The sequence below is a fragment of the Musa acuminata genome, chromosome BXJ1-3 (assembly GCF_036884655.1).
Source record: "Musa acuminata AAA Group cultivar baxijiao chromosome BXJ1-3, Cavendish_Baxijiao_AAA, whole genome shotgun sequence".
NCBI lineage: Eukaryota > Viridiplantae > Streptophyta > Magnoliopsida > Zingiberales > Musaceae > Musa > Musa acuminata.
In genome coordinates, this window is record NC_088329.1 from 40,689,658 (window position 1) to 40,710,505 (window position 20,848).

The 20,848-nt window shown below is 39.2% G+C and overlaps 3 protein-coding genes across 6 annotated transcripts; all 3 read right to left on the bottom strand.

Moving 5' to 3' along the window:
* Positions 1–1,654: 1,654 nt before the first annotated feature.
* On the bottom strand, positions 1,655–9,911 carry LOC135630725 (squamosa promoter-binding-like protein 9). 3 transcript variants are annotated; one of them, XM_065137889.1, is made up of 10 exons: positions 9,303–9,911; positions 9,003–9,178; positions 8,389–8,645; positions 8,177–8,251; positions 7,992–8,099; positions 7,158–7,275; positions 6,430–6,565; positions 4,281–4,461; positions 2,950–3,522; positions 1,655–2,163 (listed from the first exon to the last, which is right to left on the bottom strand). In XM_065137889.1, exons 1-10 carry the CDS (start codon positions 9,797–9,799, stop codon positions 1,900–1,902), a joined length of 2,385 nt encoding a protein of 794 aa, XP_064993961.1. In that variant the 5' UTR covers positions 9,800–9,911; the 3' UTR covers positions 1,655–1,899. The 3 variants fall into 3 exon arrangements, with proteins under 3 accessions (XP_064993961.1, XP_064993968.1, XP_064993975.1); XM_065137896.1 differs by lacking the exon at positions 1,655–2,163 and adding an exon at positions 2,209–2,351; XM_065137903.1 differs by lacking the exons at positions 1,655–2,163; positions 2,950–3,522; positions 4,281–4,461 and adding an exon at positions 4,469–5,833.
* Positions 9,912–10,710: 799 nt separating this feature from the next.
* On the bottom strand, positions 10,711–13,941 carry LOC103978985 (nicotianamine aminotransferase 1). Of its 2 annotated transcripts, XM_009394971.3 has the most exons (8): positions 13,783–13,940; positions 13,388–13,698; positions 12,233–12,572; positions 11,943–12,155; positions 11,807–11,866; positions 11,579–11,734; positions 11,410–11,503; positions 10,711–11,051 (listed from the first exon to the last, which is right to left on the bottom strand). In XM_009394971.3, exons 1-8 carry the CDS (start codon positions 13,798–13,800, stop codon positions 10,921–10,923), a joined length of 1,323 nt encoding a protein of 440 aa, XP_009393246.2. In that variant the 5' UTR covers positions 13,801–13,940; the 3' UTR covers positions 10,711–10,920. The 2 variants fall into 2 exon arrangements, with proteins under 2 accessions (XP_009393246.2, XP_009393245.2); XM_009394970.3 differs by having other exon boundaries at positions 11,410–11,734; positions 13,783–13,941.
* Positions 13,942–14,796: 855 nt separating this feature from the next.
* On the bottom strand, positions 14,797–20,682 carry LOC135630756 (uncharacterized). The gene is made up of 7 exons (XM_065137923.1): positions 20,316–20,682; positions 18,355–18,573; positions 17,349–17,435; positions 17,101–17,247; positions 15,584–15,610; positions 15,256–15,351; positions 14,797–15,164 (listed from the first exon to the last, which is right to left on the bottom strand). Exons 1-7 carry the CDS (start codon positions 20,553–20,555, stop codon positions 14,964–14,966), a joined length of 1,017 nt encoding a protein of 338 aa, XP_064993995.1. The 5' UTR covers positions 20,556–20,682; the 3' UTR covers positions 14,797–14,963.
* Positions 20,683–20,848: the final 166 nt, after the last annotated feature.

Genomic DNA, 20,848 nt, shown 5'->3' on the forward strand with positions numbered 1-20,848 from the left:
CATTGATCCATATCCATTGGTATGATCCAAGTCTGATATCTTTGGCAACAAACACACTCATATATTGCTAAAGATATCAATATTGGATTAGGGATTGACATACAATTACATCACTCTACTTTTATTATTTATATATTTTTATATATCAATAATCAAATTATTAAAATTAATATATATATATATATATATATATATATATTATATAATAAGAGGTTGGACTCAATTGGGTTGGTTCTAATGCTACGTGTAATATGGTTTATGCATCATTATTCAAAAATAAATTAATTATAGATTATTTTTTATAATTAATTATTTTTAGTATCTCAATCTATGTATTTTAAAAAAATTATATTGGCATTGTTATAGTTATGAGTGAAACATTTGGGTTCAGTTATTTCAACATCATCGATTTTACTAACGAAAATATAAAAATTAAGGGTAAAAAGATAATTTTTAATATTATAATTAGTGGTGGGGGATGAAGAGTGACGAGCACTATGCGACTTCGTCACGGAGCGACGTTTGTGGCATAGAGTCATTGGTGTCAATCTTAGAATTATCATGACCCTACAATTGGCTCTCGCTCGCTCTTTAGTACCCTTAATAGTGTTTTGGCTTTTCTCTTTCCCTCTTGCACTCATCTCGATGTTGTCGTCGACCAAAGCCCTCACGGTCGCCTCCACTTTGTCCACCTCCCTAATGTCCCTCATTGCCTCACCTTCGTTACTTTTTACCAGGTTCATTAGCATAGTCGTAACATTTTCCCTTTCTCCCCAACCACTAGATCCACTAAGACGTTAACATTGTTCACCTTTTGGAATGCCTCCATACTCTAATCGCATGTCGCTACCTAGGCGATTATTGTCCTCGTGTCCTCGACCACCTGTCCTTCACCACTAGTGTGAAGAGGGGTGGACCTAGTCAGTGCGTCGAGGCCTTAGGAAGTCCACGGGGGTAGTGATGAGAGGCTTCTTTAACCCAATGATGGAGCAGTACGCTTCGACAAAGAGGAGGTTGTAAAGGGTTGCGACGACATGTTGGGCGACGACGAGGGAGAGGAGGCAGAGGGCGATGATAAGGGCGTTAAGGATGCTTAGGTGCACATGAGCACCTCACAAGCAAAGATGGAGAGGTTGAGAAGGGTATTTTCCTAGGCCTTGGTCGCAAATGAGTAGTGGTGGCGGTGGTTAAGGATGCAGGCGGTAAGGAAGGGATGGTGTCGACATTGACAAGAGAGGCGCACATCTCTGAGTCTTGCTTTGACAAGCGAGAAGATCTTTACGATGGCTTCGATGGCAAATTTTGATTCTATGACGATGGAGCATCGACGTAGATGCAGAGTGATGAAAGAATTGCTCGTGTTCAACTATTATGTCGTCATCTGTTATCACCAATTGAAATATTAAAATTATTCTTTTATTATTTATTTTTATATTTTTTTAAAAAAAATTAAAATTATTAAAATAAATAAACTTAGATATTAACAATAAGGATCTCAATATAATTTTTTAAAATATAGAGATTGAATATACGTTTCTAAAGTATAAAGATCGAAATACTAAAATTATTAACTAATTAACTCTCCAAAAACGCTTTTCACATTCCCCAAACCAAATAGCTGTAGTAATAATCGGCAGACTAAGGCCACAATGTCCATTCGACAAAGCGATGATTAAACAACGTAATAGCAGTTTTATATCTTTAACAATAGTACAAAGCCAAAAAGTCTGTCTAACGATGGTTAAACAGCCGGCTTCTTGTTGTGAACACACCCAGCCTGAGTTATGTATCTTTAACAATAGTACAAAGCAAATAGTGTGTTTAACGATGGTTAAACAGACGGCTTCTTCTAATGAATACCTGCAACAAACCCCCGCTAATGGTTAAACAGATGACTTCTTATGGATACCGCAAACCACCAGCTTTCTGAGAGTGGAAAAGGGCAAGGCAAGCTACAAAGCATATGAAGGCACCAACTCCTACCGCCAGAGCAACATACATGCTCCCCCATGAACCCTTCTTCCATCTGTCGTCAATTTGCAGTTGGCAGCAGATCGAAGTACGCTTTCTCGCCACTGCCACCAGCGAAATAGCTTCATGATTCTCTTGATTGGAGGGAGAGTGTGTCAGCTCAACACTATCTTCGTCTTCTCTCACAAACTCCTGGGGATCCAAAAAAATATATATATATTTTTGAGTTGTTTCATCAGCCTATTATTTGAACGTAGTGGTGGCAAGTTTCCGACAGCAACGACCGTTGTCAGAAAAGAAATACCATATCATGAATGGGAGACTAGTGGATTCAGCCGGAAATGTAACAGCTAATAAAACATCAGTTCCAAAGCACAGTGCTGGATGTACAAGGAAATGGAGAAGCCAACGTTACGCCTAAGATCTTTACAATTCAGAAGACTTGGCAGAAAATAAACAAAAGGCAGGCAAGAAAGCTAGAATTGACTAAAAATCAAGCAAACCAACAAACTGATAGAAGCCGGCTTGAACCCACCTTGATATTATAACTAACACTTTTATGCGGAAGATGAACTGCTTACATCTATAAGACAATATCGATAAATTTTCCCTCTTTTATATTACAAATGACTCTGTAATCCAAGAAAAACATCAACTACTTGATAAGTCTGTATTAGCTTGATTTGTATCATCATTTGCAACATCTACTTAATAAGTCTGTATTAGCTTGATTAGAGTATCATCATTTGCAAATGGGAGATCCTAATTACAGACCATTCATTAGTCAATGTGTGAGATCTCTATTTTATGCAAAAATCACTGAGTATTTGGCTAAAAAATAGACATCAACAAAAAATAACACATGAATAAACTCTGAAACGATAATTCTAACAAATGAACATCAAGAAATGTCAACTAAAAAAACTACTAAAGATTGCCAGGCAAAGAAGCTAAGACCAGAAAAGTTGTGCTGCTTACTTGATTTGCCGAAAGCATACTATCCTTTGTGTCATTCTCTCTGGAGCTTCGTGAAAAATGAGGGCAGGGGCTCAAGTTTCTTGAACCTGATTCTGATCTCATATGCTGTGTGGTTCTTTGAGAAAGAACTTCTCTTGCTTGGTTTATATAATTCAAAAAAAGCAACCAATCACCATCTAAGGTGTTATTTACTTCATGTAAGCTTAGCGAATTAATCCCATCTACATAATGTAGTACTACTTCCATAAGAATCAAAGATCTAATTTGTAGCAGGAACTTCAATAGGTTGACTAGCCTATGAATGCTGGTTGAACTCAGCAGTTGTTCACTTTTCTCCGACCCAGGCTCCTGGAGCACCCATGCAATGTCCAAAAGTAGTGCTGGGATACCAATTTGTTTCGAAACGAAAGAATTGTCAGAATATGAAGTGGCATCAATATTCATAGTCCTGTAGATACCATCAGAACAGCAGCTATCAAAAATAGCTCTGCTTATCCTCTCAAACTCTGAACATATAAGCTTGCTTCCAAAAAGTATAGGGACGAAGTTTGAAACTCCTAATTCGTTTTCCACCTACACGAGACAAGTTGAGCGACTTTTATGGTGGAGAAAATCAGCAGTACCAATAACTTTCTGTAGAGAATCTGTACCTAAGTCAAGCACTTCACATGCAAATCAAAATTATTGTTCAAAGAATTAATATTTTAGATAAACTGGACGCAGGCAAAGCAAACAAAAATTTACTTTGTTTTAAAAATAATCATGTCATTACAAACATGTAGAGAGGATTATCTAAAATAGATGCTTGGGCTACCACTTCCAGCACAAAGACACTGTACACATTTTTGTGGGCACAGTTAAGGATAAGCACAATCAAAAGCTCGTCTAAACCACATATGCCTGGAGCTTAGGGAGGCCACACCCACTGCTAAGCCAGTAGAAAATCTTCATATGGCTCTTTGATACAATCTAGGTTGCATGGACAGTTTTTATGGCCTTTGCACAAATTGCACAAACATAACAAAGATGAGGCTAAACATGTCTGCCTAACTGCTTGAAGTCCATCCTAATTTATCTTAATATAACTTAGTTTCCTGACACTAAAGAACTCGATAAAATGTTCACCCCAAGTAAATGGGTCAGTTTTCCAGAGGGCCAGGTCATGACAATAAAAGTTCCTGGCATTCCATTACAGGTTCTATGCAGGAGCAAACATTAAAGCATATGAAGAAAGCATCCAAAGCATGCAGTAGACACTTCAAGTAAACATCCAACAGAACAAAAATCGCATTTACCATGAGCAAAGAAAACAAAAGTTGCAAGACACAAACCTCAAGGAATGCAGGACCGAAGACATCAGAATCTGTCTGAGGAATATTAATCTGGAACATCTCATGCTCATCATCACAAATATGATCCGTATCATTGATATTGCAAGGTTTAGTTACGTGATGTGATATGGCAAGACATGAGCTTAATTCCAGATACTTTCCTGCAAAAGATACAAGAAACCTGCACAAGTATCAATCTTGTTTAGATTCTTGTAGCCCTAACATGCAATCAGCAGCAGTTATATGAATTACAGACCCAACAACATTAAAAATTAGTGCAATACAATTCAATGAGTATGGAAGTAATAATATTAGACCCAACCAGTCATGGGATTCTGAAGATTTCTTGTAATAGGAATTGCAACTTGGTAGATGAGAGGTTTGGACGATCAATGTCATGGCTTATCATATTCAGTAGAAAAAGAAGGTTTATGAACAAATTGAGAGTCAATATTGCTACTGTTACAACAAGAACCATCAAAGTGCTACCCTAGCTTAGAAGCATGTATCACTCCAGAAAAGCATAAAAACTACGGTATTTCAACAAAAGATACATTAGTTATGTTATTTAGTATCTAAATTTTAGATCAAAAGAACAGAAAGTGATTGAAGTGCAACAGGAAGAGAGACTTCTCCTCTAATTTTTCATTTTTCATAATCTCAATGTTCTTTCTCACAAACACAAACAGAGAGAGATTATCCTTTCAAAATGACTCGCCTTCCATGTCCCAAATACTTTCTCAAATTTGGTCACTCACTGTGCTACCTGTCTTTTATGAACATCCTATATATTAATGCAACACACATCGCTTTGTTTGCAATCAGAAACTTGTATGCTAGATCAGAAGGTAAGTAGTTCTGTTCTGAGGTTCTTAGGCAAAAGGCAGGTCAATGCTAAAGGCTAAAGAGAGAGAAGATATTCAATAGAAACTATCTCTATAAAGCCAATGCGTTTCTTTAGAAAGGCCAAAGAAATTACCTGTACCTGTGTAGGCAATGCCTTTATAAAGCCATAAGATACCATGTCAACGTGCCCATAATTTGAGAGACTGGGCAAGGCTAGTATTAGTTGCCATTCTATGCTGTTATGAGGTAGTGCTGATACGCTACATTCACAGACACATTCCAATGCACAGGGACAGGAAAGACAGTTATGGATATGCTGCTACATGTAATTGACCCCGTGCTTCTACTTCAAAGAAGTAGAACACACAAGAACAGAGATAGCACCTTTATTCATACTAATAACCAACATAGTTTGTATGGGGAACCTGGCAAAAAAAATGTAGAAACTCTTGCCTATATTAATCAGACACTAAAATTCTGATTAAAATTATTTTTTTATGCAATTTCAATAAAAAAAATAAATCTACAGACTGCTGAAGTTTAGAATAACTCAAGCTGTAATGCTACTTAAATTGACCATGTTAATAGGCCTCTATGAGCAATGTTATAGGACATAAAAACTACATATTAATCCCCCATCAGATATCCTACCAAACAAGGAACATCTCCACACATCACCGTAGCTTGTGCTGGAAATGTCATAGAACCTACATGAAAGCCAACAATAATCATTTTCAACTAATTATTCAGACTTATCAAATGCAACCTAGTCATTAGAAAATAAAGTTATAAAAACAAAATAGCCTTAGATGAGTACAAAATGTAGACACAAAGTTTGGTCTACCATTTAATTAGCAAATTACTCTTTCAGCTTCAGGAGGGAAGTCCTCACCAATAAGATCTAGGTTTGTAAGAAAAGTGGTATCTGAATCCTAAGAAAGCTATGCAAAAACATTTTTCTATTTCAGATCGATGCCTTTTGGCAGCTCTGCTCAGACTCACAAGATCGTGCAACCAATGGTATAACCAGAAACATCACCACATACAAGCATCGCAAATAGTGTACAAATCATATGAAGCCTGAACTGCTACTCACAGGTTCTATACAAAATCGAAGTCAAAGAAAACAGACAATTGCATTTATCTGGAACTTAAACCAGAACCATACACCAAGCTATTGCAAAGGTAAATTTATCATGCAGCAAATAAGTTGCACAGGATACTAGTAATTTTACCTCAAATAAGTTGCACAGCAAATAAGTTGCAAACAGACAATTGTGCCACAGGTTACTAGTAATTTTACCTCAATTTCGCCCGATTCAGATTGGTGCCACAGGCAATAAATTCCACTGGCCGGCCAGCCTCAAAAAGAGTAGGATAAACATAATGAAGCCTGGGAACTTGCACCTCCATCCTGGTGCTCATCAAAGGCTTTTGATCTGAATTCATAGAGGAAAATCTAAAACACTTTCAAACTGCCTGTTTAAATACCAGTATCTATCATTTACACAAATAAATGAACCTATTGACCAAATAAGTTGAGTAAACTAGACGAACTATGTGACTCAAGATGCTTAAGCTCAGATAGTTGATACTTTTAACTCCTCGAGCTCTATATATTAATCCAATCCACTATCAATACCCAATATGGGACCTATTGTGGCATTATAATTTCTCCCATTCAAAGATTAACACTTCTCTTCAAGGCCCAAGACCTCCAATGTGATCAGATATGGCTTAATCTGATATGATTATACCCTCTGGTTTACAACACCGTTGGGAATAAATTATATGATTCAGAACACATGGTCAAAATCCCTTCTGCTTTGTACACATGCAAGCATCTATAGATGTGCACAAGGTGTATGTGTACATACATGCATATACACAAAGGCATGCAGATAAAATTGCAGTTAAGATGATAGCCAACAAAATCTGAAGAAGTCATTAAAGTCAGGCTAAGCTTCATATTGTCAAAAGAACAAACAAAACACCCTTATTTGTCCACACCGAAAATGAACTAGGACATACCTTTCAAAATTTGAACAATAGTGTCACATAGGTAAATATGGATGTTGCCTCTTCTGACAAGCAAGCTTTCAGGTGCATAAATCAAGTTTTCAATACAGCCAGCCACGTCCTGTGATAACTGTGTAAAGCAAGGATAGATTAAAGGAAGGACCATCCCATGTTAAGATGAGACAAAAAGAGGACAATTTATTTTCAATTTCCTGCCACTATGGTTCTTTCATAACAATAAATGTTTACCAGACATTAGTATCAGAACATCTAGAAGTTCAGTTAAAGTAAGTTCCAGCTGTTGATTACTTTGTGGAGTAATCCTTCATCAAATAACGATTATAGGAAGCTACATCATTGGGCTGCGGTGACGAGCTTGGTGAGAAGGCTGTGATTGGAGTAAGGCCTTTCTTACAACTTATGTTTGCATCATTTATACTCTTTTCTAACCACCAAAGCAAAATATTAGCTTCTAACAGAATTTCCACTTTGTTAGATGTGCAGAGTAATTCTATCACTTAATTAGGGTATTCAAGCAACTATGACCTCCTCTAAGCTATAATATCCCCTAAACTCATCTTATACATCTGTACCCAATTACTACAAGATAACAGCCAAAACGTGCTGACAGTAAGATTGGTATCAGGATGGACTCCAACTACCCAAAACTAAGTCAATGGTCTAGAACTTAATGTTCTTGTGAATTTCATGTATATAATAAAGATGACATCCGGAAAAGCCCAAAGAACCACTCAGAAAAATTAAACAAAAAAAAGAAAGAAAAAGTACAACCTATTATTCATGAATAAAGGATCAATAGTACTCTTTTATGGAAAAAAGATCTACCTTCTCCCACATGAAATCTGGCATGGCAATAAATATAGTCATGAAAGTACAGCCAGGCCGAATATAACCTTCCAACTCAACAGGCATACTCTCCAACCACTTGAAAATCTGTATTTTGGAACAAATGACAATCAATTAGCCTCTTATATCAAAGGCTTAATGCATTTAAAAGTTTGCATGCATACTTGGTGTCGAAGTTGTCTAGGAAACTCTGCAGGATTCCAATCATAAAGCTTGAATGATACACGACCTGTGGGACACTACAAACAAGTAATACCTCATATGGTACATGTAATAAGCATTATTCAAATATAATAACATCAATAATGCTTCTTAGAACAAATTATGCTATTAAAGATCAGCCAAATTCCCAGGATGATAAAGATCATGAACCTACCGTAGATGAATAAGTGCTCTTACTGTTGCAGAGGGTAAAGGAAATAGGGGACTTGGGGTTATCATCCTTCTCTTCATTCTGAGGTTCACTGGATGCAGCAAAGGACAAAAAACTGTTTCCACGAATAGTTGTAAAACCACTAAGCAAATTAAATTTAGTATCACACCCATCATCCGATTCATGTAGAACTTTCCTCTCCATTAGTTTGTTGTTTATGACTTTTTCTTCTGTGTGGCATGCAACTCCAAACAACATCTCTGGACAACAATAAGCAAGCAAAAAAAAAAAAAAGGATGAGCAAGGTGTCCCTTACCAATTTGGTAAGGGTATCAAGCAAGTTATAAGAACTAGACCTAACTAGTATATTTAGTTATACAGCCATGGGATGATCTTCAATTATCCAATATCAAGAGAAATTATTTTAATTAAAATAAATAAAATTTATCCATCATAAATGAATGAACAAGTTCTTTATCAAACCAAACAAATATATTGATATTAAGCAGTCGCTAACATAAATTGGTTAATATTCTACATGCAACTAAGAGTTTGCTATTTTTGCTATCTAGATACAATATGAATAAAGAATAAATTCAAATTCCACCAGTTCATACCTGTCATAGATTTATCAACGCAAGAAACGTTCATTTGCAGGCTTCCATGAGGATCCTTCTCTTTTCCCATCATGGATACACCATCAGTGTGTCTTCTCCGCCTTATTTTATTGTGACGCTCTAATTTTCTTCTACAGCTACGTTTACCCTCATCGAAATCTGACAGCATGTGAAACCTGTAAAGGCTACAACACTTGTTAACCGGTACCACATGCACATTACCGCACGGTCAAGAACTCGGAGCAAAAAGATAGCAGGAGGAAGGAAACGACCAACAACGAGATTCGACCGCGAACCTACTTGCCACATTGCTGACAGTACCGCTTGCTCTGACCATCAAGAACCACGCACGGAGCGCAAGCACACCGGAGACAGACACGGTGCCGCCGATGGTAACCCTTGAGCTCCCCGATATCGGCCTCGCACCCAGGGACCTGACACCGCAAAGCGGCCACCGGCGTCGCTCGCGCCTTCCTCGCCCGCTTCCGGTCGCCTCCAACGGCGCCCGCCATCGGCTTGTCCCCCCACTCCGCCGGCTCCACCTCGTCCGCCGCCGGACACGAGCAAGGGACCCGTCCCTCCAAGAAATTCGAGCACAAGAGCCTCGGGTCTCGCTTCCCAACCGGCTCTGACCCCTCTCCGGCCGCAGCCCGAGGCGACGGAAGGATGGGCGGAGGAACGGTAGCAGGCAGCGGACAAGGCGTCGGGAGGTCAGACGCCCCGAACTCCCAGGCGGGGAAGAGGGTACCGTCTTCCTCGTCGTCGACGGCGAAGTCAAGAAGCTCCGGGGCCTCCATATATAGCAAACCCTAACCCTAGAAGAGAAAGAGGTCGACGGAGGAAGCACAGAGAAAGGGAGAGTGCGCGCAGCGGTATACGACTCGCCCGCCCGTCGTCTGAGACGAGGAGAGTGAAAAGGGCTCACTTAAATATATTCGGTTAACATAACAGTCCTGAGAGCATCCCGTTATATATCATTTATAACGCAGCTTTACACCGTCTCAACCCACTGTTACACCAACTGCTCCAACTGCTTCGTCGTACAAACGGGGGAAATAATTTGGTATCTTTTGGATTGGGTGCGTCATCGATGACGTGCGGCTCCGAATAAAGTATTCGTGGCCTGACATATTCCATTCGCCCACGACTGACGACACGAGGAGATGATGCCGCAAGGGAACGATGATCACAGCCGTCCGTTGCGTAGATTGAATTCGTCCTGGCCGAAGATCGTGAGTGTGAGAGCTACAACGCACGTGGACGTCGTCATACGTGGGCGACACGTTGGAAGCAGCAGATGACACGTTGCGGTACAGTGTGTTTTGGATCTTAGATACGATGAATATGGTATCAGGATAACAATCGTCGTAATGTGCACATAATGTTAGAGATAGAATTCATGAGTGAGGTGGATGGGATTTACCTATTTGTAAATATCCAATTCATGGGCTTTTTGGAAATTTTCTAAAAAATAATAGGCCATAGAAATTTCATAAAAGTAGTTCATTTATTTAAAAAATCTATAATTATTTTTTAAAAAATAATCAGATAGTTTTAACAAAATCTTTATATTCTTTATTTTACTATGGTCTGACTTTATGTTTTTTTTCCATGTTCAATTCTATGTATTCCTCTACGCATAGAATACTTATGAATTCGAGCACATGCGTATAGTGCAAAGAACACTATATATACTACATATATCATCTAAAATAAACATTTTACTATGGCAAGTGTCATTATTATCACCTGTTCCAAAATTTACATACAAATGTTATTACATTTAAATTGCTACTGCAGTGGGGTTTTCTGGTGCTTGATACTATTACAGTGCATCTATCAACCCTATATATGTGTATATACATGGATACATATACATGGATAGATATCATGTGGATGTTATTTTGGTAGCATGTGGTCACAGAATGCTTGAGCTCTTAATCTGTCTCCTCTTGCAGAAAGACTCGATCCTGTCACAAGCCTCCCTCAGTACATCTGCAGGAATTCCAAAGAAGATCCTGATCCAGTTCTTCAATCCAATGACAGAGCCTGGCAGAGATCAGTCACACGGTCAGTAGAAGAACAAGAGGAACTGAAGCTTCGACTTGTGCAGCAGCGAACAACAAACAAGAAGAGATAAGGGAAGCTTCCGTCTGACATTAACATATTTTGGGTTGAGCTCCATTTAGAACATTGTGCATTCTAAATTCTAGATAATATGATAAATATTCTGTACCAATTAGTTCTTGATTCTAGTCACTAAGAAAGTATGTCACATCTGCATAAATTATGATGAAAAAGATACTCAGAATCAGAAGCATATCACATCGGATTGAGAATCAAGTTTGACCACAACACTGTAAGATATAAATTTGCTGTCTTGATGTACACCAAAATGGAAGGTTACCTGGCAGCACGAGCACAGATTCTTCTCTGATCAGCTCCTTTGCAAAATCCATATCGTTCTCAATGCCAAACATTAGTGTTGTGTTGATCTCCACCTGCAACCAAATGGAACAGTCATGGTTGGACCTGTTCATTGCACAGGCAGAAGCAGGAGATGAACAAGAACCAACCATCATGAACATTGAACCCTGAGGTCGAGAGTGGCACTGGAGGACTTCGATCTGACCAATCCTGGCATAAAGGGCATCCAGTGAGGATTCCAGCACCGTGAGGACATTCCTGTGGAACTCTTCATGGGAATCAGAGAGAATTCCAGGAACTGCTGCCTGTTCGAGAGATGGATTCATCGTTCATGCTTCAATATGTGAAGACATCGTTGATAGGAGATAATTTGGTACCTGAATCACAGATGCAGGTCCCGAAGTAACGTTCATGAGCATCTCCGTCGCCACCTTCACCTGTCACGATGGAAGCCGAGCGAAGTCAATATGTGATCATGGCTGGTCCTGAGATGCCGGCGTTAGAATCCCTTACCTGCTTTATAAGCCCATGAGGGTCACAAATGGCGAGCCATCCGAGACGCCAACCGGGGAGCATCCAACGCTTCGACAAGGCTCCGATGGTGATGACGGGAGTCAGGTGAGCGAAGGAGGCCATCGGGATGAATCTGCTTCCACCGAAGACCATGTGCCCGTAGATCTCGTCGGCGATGATAGGGATGTTTAGGTCTCTGGCGGTCTCGGCGATCTGCCAAGAGGAGCACTCGCGATGAATAGGTGAGAGTTGCAGCAGGATGGAAGGGGAAGCATGGATCGCAGGAGCACCTGTTGGAGATGGGTGGAGGAGTAGACGGCGCCGCAGGGGTTGTTGGGGTTGATGATGACCAGCCCGGCGGTGTTGGCATCGGCCAGGGAGCGGAGTTGGGACAGGTCCATCTCCCAGCCACGCCGGGGCTTCAGGTCGTAGTACCGGGCCTCGACGCCGGCGAGCTCGCAGGCGGTCTCGTAAGGGGGGAAGCCCGGCCGAGGGAGGAGCAGGTTGCTGCCGGGGCTCGCCAGCACCGTCAAGCAGACCTGGATGGCCTGCGTCCCTCCCACCGTCAGGTACACGCTGTCCTCCCGGATGCCATGCTTCACTCCCTTCGACAGGAATTCCGCCACCGCCCTGCTTATCGTTTCCAAGAAGAAGAAGAGGGAAAGATGCCATGATCACTCCACTGCTACATCTTACGTGAACTCAGCAGTTGCATGAAAGATCTCATTTCGCTGCTGGAAATCTCTAATAAATGATAGAACGCAAATAATATATATTATTATTGCTGGAAAACTAATAAATATGCATCTCTAAAAATAATATTTAACACTAATAATAATAATAATAATAATAATAATTATTATTATTACTATGGGACGGAGGGGAAGAAATGGATTCGTCTCCTGAAGATACGTGGCGTGTTGAACTCCTCGTGATGGTGTCCTCCGAGGAGCGATGACGGCCTCAACTCGATGACTTCTGTTTGTGTTTGTACTCGGCACGTCGTCTTCTCCACAGCGTTTCGACCACACACTAGATTCAATGACATATAAGACTATAGTAGCAGTAACGTATGAGAGACGGCTGGAACACGCAGGTCGACGACAAAAGATTGCGAAGAGTTTGGGACACTGGCTAAGATCCAACTCCTTGCTCCATCATCAGATGACTGGTGATAAGAACCAAGCAGGAGGGTTCTACACACAGGCCTACGCTTCTCGTCAAACTAGGCTGATGCACTCCATCTGTTTGTAGAATTGGGTTCAAGAAGTAAACGGATGCCTAACCTTGCTCACCAAAACTAGTGTGCAGGACCGTTTGCTTTTGCGTGGTTTCTTGGAGCTTTTCGGTGGATTACTTTCAAATTCACGATAACGAATGGGCTCAAACTTACGCAGCAACTACGGAGAAGACAAGTTAATTATTAGGAAACGGAACATGCGAACCTGCGGGCAAAGGGGAAGCCGTAGGAGGGGGGATAGCAGTCGAACATGGAGGAGGAAACAGCGGCGAGGAGGGAGTCTGAAAAGTCCTTCCCCTTCCGGAAGCACGGGAACGAGGAGGCGTCCCCGACGCCGAGGGATATCAGCGGCTTCTCCGGATTAACCATCGCCAGCAGCTGCGCCACCACTCCCCTGATGGACGTCTTGTTCTCCGACAAACAGGGATTGCACTTCACCGTCGCTCCATTTGCCGTCGGCGCCGGCTTATTCGGCATGCACGCAGCATTGTTCTTGTTATCGGAGACGGCGGAACCCTACAGGAACAAAGAGGGAATTCAATGAGAAAGATAGCAAGAGAGAATTTTGATAGATTCTGATGAAGGGCAAGAAGAAGATGCCTGAGATGTGGGCGCCATTAGAGGGGAGTGAGTAGGAGGGGTGTGGAGGAGAGACAAGAAGGAAGATAGAGGGAAGAGGGATTGGTGAAGGATACGATGAATTCCAACGCTTGGATGTGTTTGGCAGTACGACTCGCGAATTTTGGTCCACCGCGATGCAACGTGTGGTGTTTAAATAAGTGTTTTCTTGGGCCAATGGATCAGCTCACCGTCCGGTACCTTTGCTCTCAGATATATATATATATATATATATATATATATATATATATATATATATATATATATATATATTATAAAATCTAAGCATTTTAATCAACCAAAACTATGTATAATAATTAGTGGATAATTTATTTGACGACATAACTATTTTGACAGGTCACATCTTAGAAAAGATGCTTAGGTATCTTTCTTTCCGAAGTCTGAAAGGAACATATTTATCGCTGTAAATTTCAGATACGTCATTCTCGTGAAATAGAAGTAAACCATTATAGTTATTGGTTTTTTCTAAAAAATAAAAATTTAAAATACCCAAAATATTCTTTATCAATTATTTGAGCCCTCATGTTTTTATAATATTTTTGGAAGAGATTAAGGCTGAAGAAGGATAAGTAAGGGTGGTCAACGAGACCATCAAAAGAGACGACAACCTGTTCGATGTTTGGTCGCAGTCGGCGGGCAGCGAAGCCGTCTGCGAGCTCAACATGCCGTGGACTCCGCTCTGCATGCTGCGGTGTACGGATAAGCCACCCAGCTAAGCAACATGTCAAGCACTTGCCCTGCACAATCCAAACCACCAAAACCAGACTTTGAACTTATCCTGAAATAGAACGCCAAGTACAGTTGAGATCAATTCTGAGTAGTCAAGTCCATCAAGAAGACGGGTGAGATCTTACCTTGTTTCATTCTGGGCCACCTCGTGATGATGTAGCATTGTCCATCAAGATATCATGCAGCATTGCCAATCACAAAACATACATAAATGCAATCAACTGAAATGATGATGAGCAGAGAGAATAGTTAATTCACAACAAAATTAACTTGGAAAGAGGAGTTTTCAATATACATCATATATTGCATGTGTATGTAAATTAGTTCTACATGTATTTGTGTGTACATTTACACAGGTGGGATTAATATCCTTGGGGATACAGTGACAGGAGTATGTTGTATGCATTTTTGGATCAAACATCTGCAGCTTCAATGGAATTTTCGATTACATCAATACAAGAGCCAACTGATTTCCCTAAAGACATTGCCTCAGCTAGCTGTGATCTAGCTTTTTCATGGCGGCGCAGCAGTAAAATTGTGTTCAGCACAGCCCATCTTACCTGAGAATCTGCTTTCTTCTGTGTGAAACCCAAGCTCTTGAGTAATGTATCCAACTATTTTTAGACATTGGAAGAAACAGTCAGGAGAAAGAAAAGAACTCTTAATTTGTGCATATAAAGAGAATGTTAGGAACTTGAGACTGGCCTTATCGATATCAGCAAGACCTCCTTCAGAATACCCAAATAGGAGGTACTCTGTAGCTACTCCTGCCAGCGCTATGCATGAAAACCTGTTCAGCATCTGCTTAAAAAATTCCAAACCCAAAAGAAAAGGCACTGATAAATTTACCGTGATAGAATTGAAATTTTCAAAATGAAACTAATGTTTCGAAAAGGAGTGCAGACCTACAAAAGAAAAAAATTGGGAAAAAGGGATAGGAATGATCAGAGAGTAACTATATGCATCCAACAAATCAAAATGTTTCAGTGGAAAATAAGACTGATGTTTCAAGGAAAGAATTTTGAAGTCTCACCTTCGCTGATACCTTTCCAGTATTTATCTGCATAAAGAATAATACAGTCAGGGTAAATACGTTGGAAGCAAGAAATTGAAACAACAGTAGAAACCATAAACATATCTAAAGACTCATCTAGTAGCATTCCCCACAACCACATTGTTAAATGGCTAGTCAGAGAAACCACATTTTTGACAAATCATTAGGTGATAACACTATATATTTCTAAATCATAATCGATTGGATACTGTGGTAAGGTAATTTCACATACACACCTCTCTGGCATGGTACAATTCTGCATTGTGCCCAGAACATATTCACAACCATGTAACAGCCCATATATAGACCAAAATTTGTCCCAACTATATGTCAGCAATTCTAGGATGTTGGCATACTCATGCAGAAGCTTTTCTGGTGCAAATGCCAATTGGTATGACCATTCTTGTTTGGAAAGAGCACTGGACCACATTAAGAGGTGAACACGGTGGTTGTAAAGATCATAGTCTAAACACTGTGTTCTCTTACATCCAATCAGGGTGTACGTGTTGGACTGCAGCTATAGCATTTTGTTGCAAAATTGAGGACCCAAACAACTTAGTTTCGATGACAAAGAAGCATGCTAGTGGTCGGATGTTGGTATTCATGTTAAGTTTTTGCATGAACCTTGAATTGGTTTATAAAAGCCACTCTGCAGCATCACACTATTTTACCATGGAATTCTGTTCTATCAGATATAGAACATATTGCATTGAAAGAATTTCTTTGAAAAAACTAGACATCAGGCATCAGGGATGAGGCCAACAGCACATGCCAAATATTGTTTACTCGGCATCAATATGACCATTAACAAATACCAATGTAGTAAAAGTTGCATATTTGCTTCTGGGTAATGATGCAAAGAGAAACATTGCCAGGTAATACTTGGCAATGTTCATGTCAGGTTCTTGTCAAGACTCAGTATTTATGACATGCATGATACACAATCATATACAACACACACACATGGATCTACATGGTTTATATGTAGAACATGCATGCCATATACATAAGGCTGCTGGACATGTTTCTAGCATTTTAGTAAATGGCCATCATTTAAGATAAATGATTGTTATGCTTCTCATGAATTACATACAAATTGTACAAAGTACATCTTCATGTGGATTAATATAATAAATTATTCTATAACTATTCAATTTACTATCATGTTCAGCTAGCTACATTGTCTTTTTTTATAGATTTGCTGTGCCAGCATATCTATAATGGGTCAAGTGGTGTCCATGACCCACATCCATGCTTAGCTAATTTTAACAAGCTAAGAACATTCAACCAAAGATGGCAAAAGCATCTTTCCTTGGTGCACATTTGTGGAGACAACTTAGCACTGAACTGTGAGATACCAAGTTCAAAAGAACAAAACTAGAGACAAGGGCAATACATCAAGTTTGTAATGCACGAGCCAGCATGGCGCTTCCATGTAAAGCAAGGTAATAACAATGAAGACAAACTAAGAAAGAAACAGGAAAAGAATGTCATACTTCTTCAATAAACTCAAAATCCACAAAAGCAGTGCCAGCTTGCACATTGAGCGATCTTTCCTTAATTAACGCTTCTAAGCTTGATAATGTATAACCCTTGGGAAGCACACCAAGCAAATAGGCTATTAAGAAATGACCAGCTTCATGCTGTATCACATATATCCATCTTCAAAGAGTTAGGACCATATCTTCGATAACACTCCAGAACAATTAAATCTGATATCTTTAATAGTATGGTAAAACTTTACCTGAATAACTCTGTGGTGATATTTCTGACTTACTTTGTGCCCAATGGTATCAAGCACCAAATTCCTGACTCCTCCGTTGAAATAGATCTACAATGACGAAAAAAAGAAGAGATGATTTGGATAACTCTGTTTTGCTGAGAACAATAGACCCACAGCAATCTCTCCAAAGCTACGAGAATCATTCTTTTAAGAAGAGATGACTTTAGTCTCTGCATGTATGTTTAGGAATAATTCTCTATTATCAATGGCAACTAGCACCTATGAAGAATATAGACACTGAATAAATACATGCATATACAAATAGATAGATTAACAATATAGAAAAGAAAATATGCAAAAATAAGCTTGGGTACATGCATATTTACAAATACACATACAAGTGCATGCCAAGTGCATATATGTGAACTAGTGTACCATATTAGCAGGATCAACATGTTAATCCAACATGACATTGTCAGCCATGGTGCCAAACTAAGATCCACCGATCCACCAGCTAGACTGATAAATGCCTGCAAATCAAGATACTATTTTGCAGTTATTATGGCCTACATCAAGGTTTTGATTGCCATGCAGACAAAGCTCAGACTGCAGCCAAGTTTCCATCCGATAATCTATCAACATTTTTCATCCTACAGAAGTCGAAAATGCTTTCAAGAACAAACAAAAAATTGAACTGCAAATAGAGTTCAAGTGCTCAAATGAACTGCGATGAGTAACAAAGGAACTTGGTAAGTAGCTAGCACTCAGAAAAGCAATCTAAGAAGATCTTTCACCTCCATTTTGGACAGACTATTGCTGTTGCAACTGTTAAAACATTTGTCAATATTCCAAAGAGTTATGTAACACAAAACACATATTGCATATGCATGAATATAATCAGTATATCCCATAGCAAAAGAAGCTTTAGCAAGGTTCAACATCAGTAAAATATCATGATTATCAATCTTGCAATGTCATTAAAAAGAAGTATTACTGCCCACATAAGTAATAATACTGGTTAACTCACCAAATCTAATGACCAAAGGAACAGTAAACCGAGTGAAAAATACAATATCTGTGCTGGAGAAAACCCAAGAGCAAACCGTGCAGAAACACCTCCTAAAACTGCAGCAAGCTGAAGATTTCTCTCTATCGAGCCCAGTGTTACATCAATTGGTGATAAAAAGGAAGAAGTGTCAATTCCATTAAGCTTCAGTTCATCCAAGCTGTAGAGTCTTTGTGGCACCTACATCACAAATTCCACACAGTCAACAAAAAACTGGTACGAGTTATTAAGATTTGGAACAAGCTAATCTTGTAAACATCTCATTAATTTTACCCAAAGGGGAAACAAGCCACATAAATGCTTACAGATAAAGAGAACCATTTGGATTTAACTAAAAAGGATTTTTATTTAAGTATCAAAAGAACATAAACTTCTCTTGCCTTGGTTTACCTGATGAGTCCTATAATTTATTGCCACACAAAATATACCTGGCCATGCCCAGCACTTAACCTCCAACATAACTCCAAGCTCTTCCAGCAATAGCATATAAACATCATATATATATATATATACGATCTTACAAAAACAATTCAAAAGATTAAAAATTTGAGTGATTTTTTCATAATTCTTTAAAACAGCAAGTGTTCTGATTTAACTCTGATAAGAGCATATCAGCACATCTTCTGTGTGGTCTGTCTAGTCATCCTTATTCAACCCTCTCTTCCAACAAGTCCCTCACATCAGTGATGTGAGGCCACCTGATTTCATGCTTTTCCCAAAACAGTCAAGCTCATCATGAACAAATAGTTAAATGTAGTTTGCAGGCTAGAAATCATATCACCACTTGGGTGATATGATTCAACCAGTTTCCTGCAAATCAGAACTGACAGATCCAGTCCAAACTGGGTGGGCGCTGCAATGCATCAAAAAAAGACCAAACTCTAATTTTCATCCTATTTGCAACAGTCACGCCGAAGGTATTTTATATACATATAAACACAAATAATGGATGTAACATTAAGCTTTATGCTCTCATTCATAAAAAAAAAATAGCACCATATTATAATAGATGAAATGCAAGTTGACAATCAGAGCATCAAGCATCCCATGTCAGCAAGAGCTTTTTGCAACTGTCCCAAAGCAATTTGTGGTATCCAATCTCTTTAATTGCACGAGCATTAGGTATGACAATGAAGTGGTTTCAAGAGCAATTCCCACATCTACAGAGCCACGAGTTACTATTTGCCCAAAACCTTTGGCTGTGAAATTATATAATGCAATGGATGCAACAGATTGATATGAGACTACACAATTTCAATATTCACCCCATCAAATTCCAGTTTGGCTTAGCTTACTATTTGCCCAAAACCTCTGGTTGCAAAAGTATATAATCCAACAGATTATATATGGCTTAGCTTTCATTGGTCTGCCACCAAAAACAATCTAACCATACATCAAAATAATTTCAATCAATCGAAGTGAGAAAAAACTCAGCAATCAACAAATAACTTCAACTACATAACCTCATTGATAGATTATCTCACAAAATTAGATGCTTATATATTATGCATATAGTTGCCAATTCAAAATCGAAGATAATTTGGCCAATGAACATAAGCTGCAACACAGAATGAGGACCAACATAAAAAAATAATCTTAGGTGTTCCATCTAATGCATCACTCTCATTTCGTTTTAGCTGAAATGTAAACTACTGATAACTTTCTAATCACCTTCATCATCGTAAATAGCTGATAGCAGCTAAAATCATGAAGATCTCTCACATGCTTCCTCTTGGTTACTATTTCATTGAACATTAACTAAAGAATCACTTATAAATCAAGAAAAAGTGGAAACCCTCTTTCACATCGTCCAGTTGAGTGCTCATTGGAAGAAAACTGATAAATCAAAAGAAAAGAACATTCAACAGGAATCCACACAACATAGAAACAGATTGCAGAACACTAATATCAAGACAAATAACCTGTCTTGCTGTTCCAAAGCACCGAAGGCCCCCAGGCTTCCCATGTGTCTCATTGATAAGAGATAGAGCTCCCCTCTCATTTCCCTTCTTTAGCTCCTCATCAACTCGTTCTAAAAGCTGCAACCGCAAGCTTCCAGAATCAATAGAATCTACAGCTGGCTCAGGAGAATTTACAGCTCTGACAGTTAACAATCTTAATTTGAGAGGAAGAGGGCCATGATAACAGAATGTCATACTCATATCCCTTAGTGCTGGGATAGCTTTGAAGGTGGATGAGGCAATTTAAAAGGCAAGAACAATGGAGGAAACAGATGCATGATTCTACACCACAAATATTCCTAAGATACAAATAAGTGTACCAAACGGATATCTACCCTGAAAGCGACTCTAAACAAGAATTACAAATCTGGTCCACCAAAAAATGATTAATGCGAAAAGTAGAAATCACACAGCTGAAATGATAACAAAGCAACCAGAGCTTACTTATGCTTCAAATAGGCTTTATCAATTAGTAATCACAAGAATCACTGATT

Excerpts from the sequence above, each read along its gene's own strand:
- LOC135630725 (XM_065137889.1), bottom strand. The coding sequence starts at position 9,799 with ATGGAGGCCCCGGAGCTTCTTGACTTCGCCGTCGACGACGAGGAAGAC. Across the intron at positions 7,276-7,991 it reads CAGATTTCATGTGGGAGAAG|TTATCACAGGACGTGGCTGG; the intron begins GTAGATCTTTTT and ends TGCTTTACACAG. Across the intron at positions 4,462-6,429 it reads CTGAATCGGGCGAAATTGAG|GTTTCTTGTATCTTTTGCAG; the intron begins GTAAAATTACTA and ends ATACTTGTGCAG.
- LOC103978985 (XM_009394970.3), bottom strand. Across the intron at positions 12,573-13,387 it reads GGCTTCCCCTTTGCCCGCAG|GGCGGTGGCGGAATTCCTGT; the intron begins GTTCGCATGTTC and ends AACGATAAGCAG. Across the intron at positions 12,156-12,232 it reads CCTCCACCCATCTCCAACAG|ATCGCCGAGACCGCCAGAGA; the intron begins GTGCTCCTGCGA and ends TCCTCTTGGCAG.
- LOC135630756 (XM_065137923.1), bottom strand. The coding sequence starts at position 20,555 with ATGAGTATGACATTCTGTTATCATGGCCCTCTTCCTCTCAAATTAAGA. Across the intron at positions 15,611-17,100 it reads ATTTTGAGTTTATTGAAGAA|ATAAATACTGGAAAGGTATC; the intron begins GTATGACATTCT and ends TTCTTTATGCAG. Across the intron at positions 15,165-15,255 it reads GTCTTGCTGATATCGATAAG|TTGGATACATTACTCAAGAG; the intron begins GCCAGTCTCAAG and ends GTCTAAAAATAG.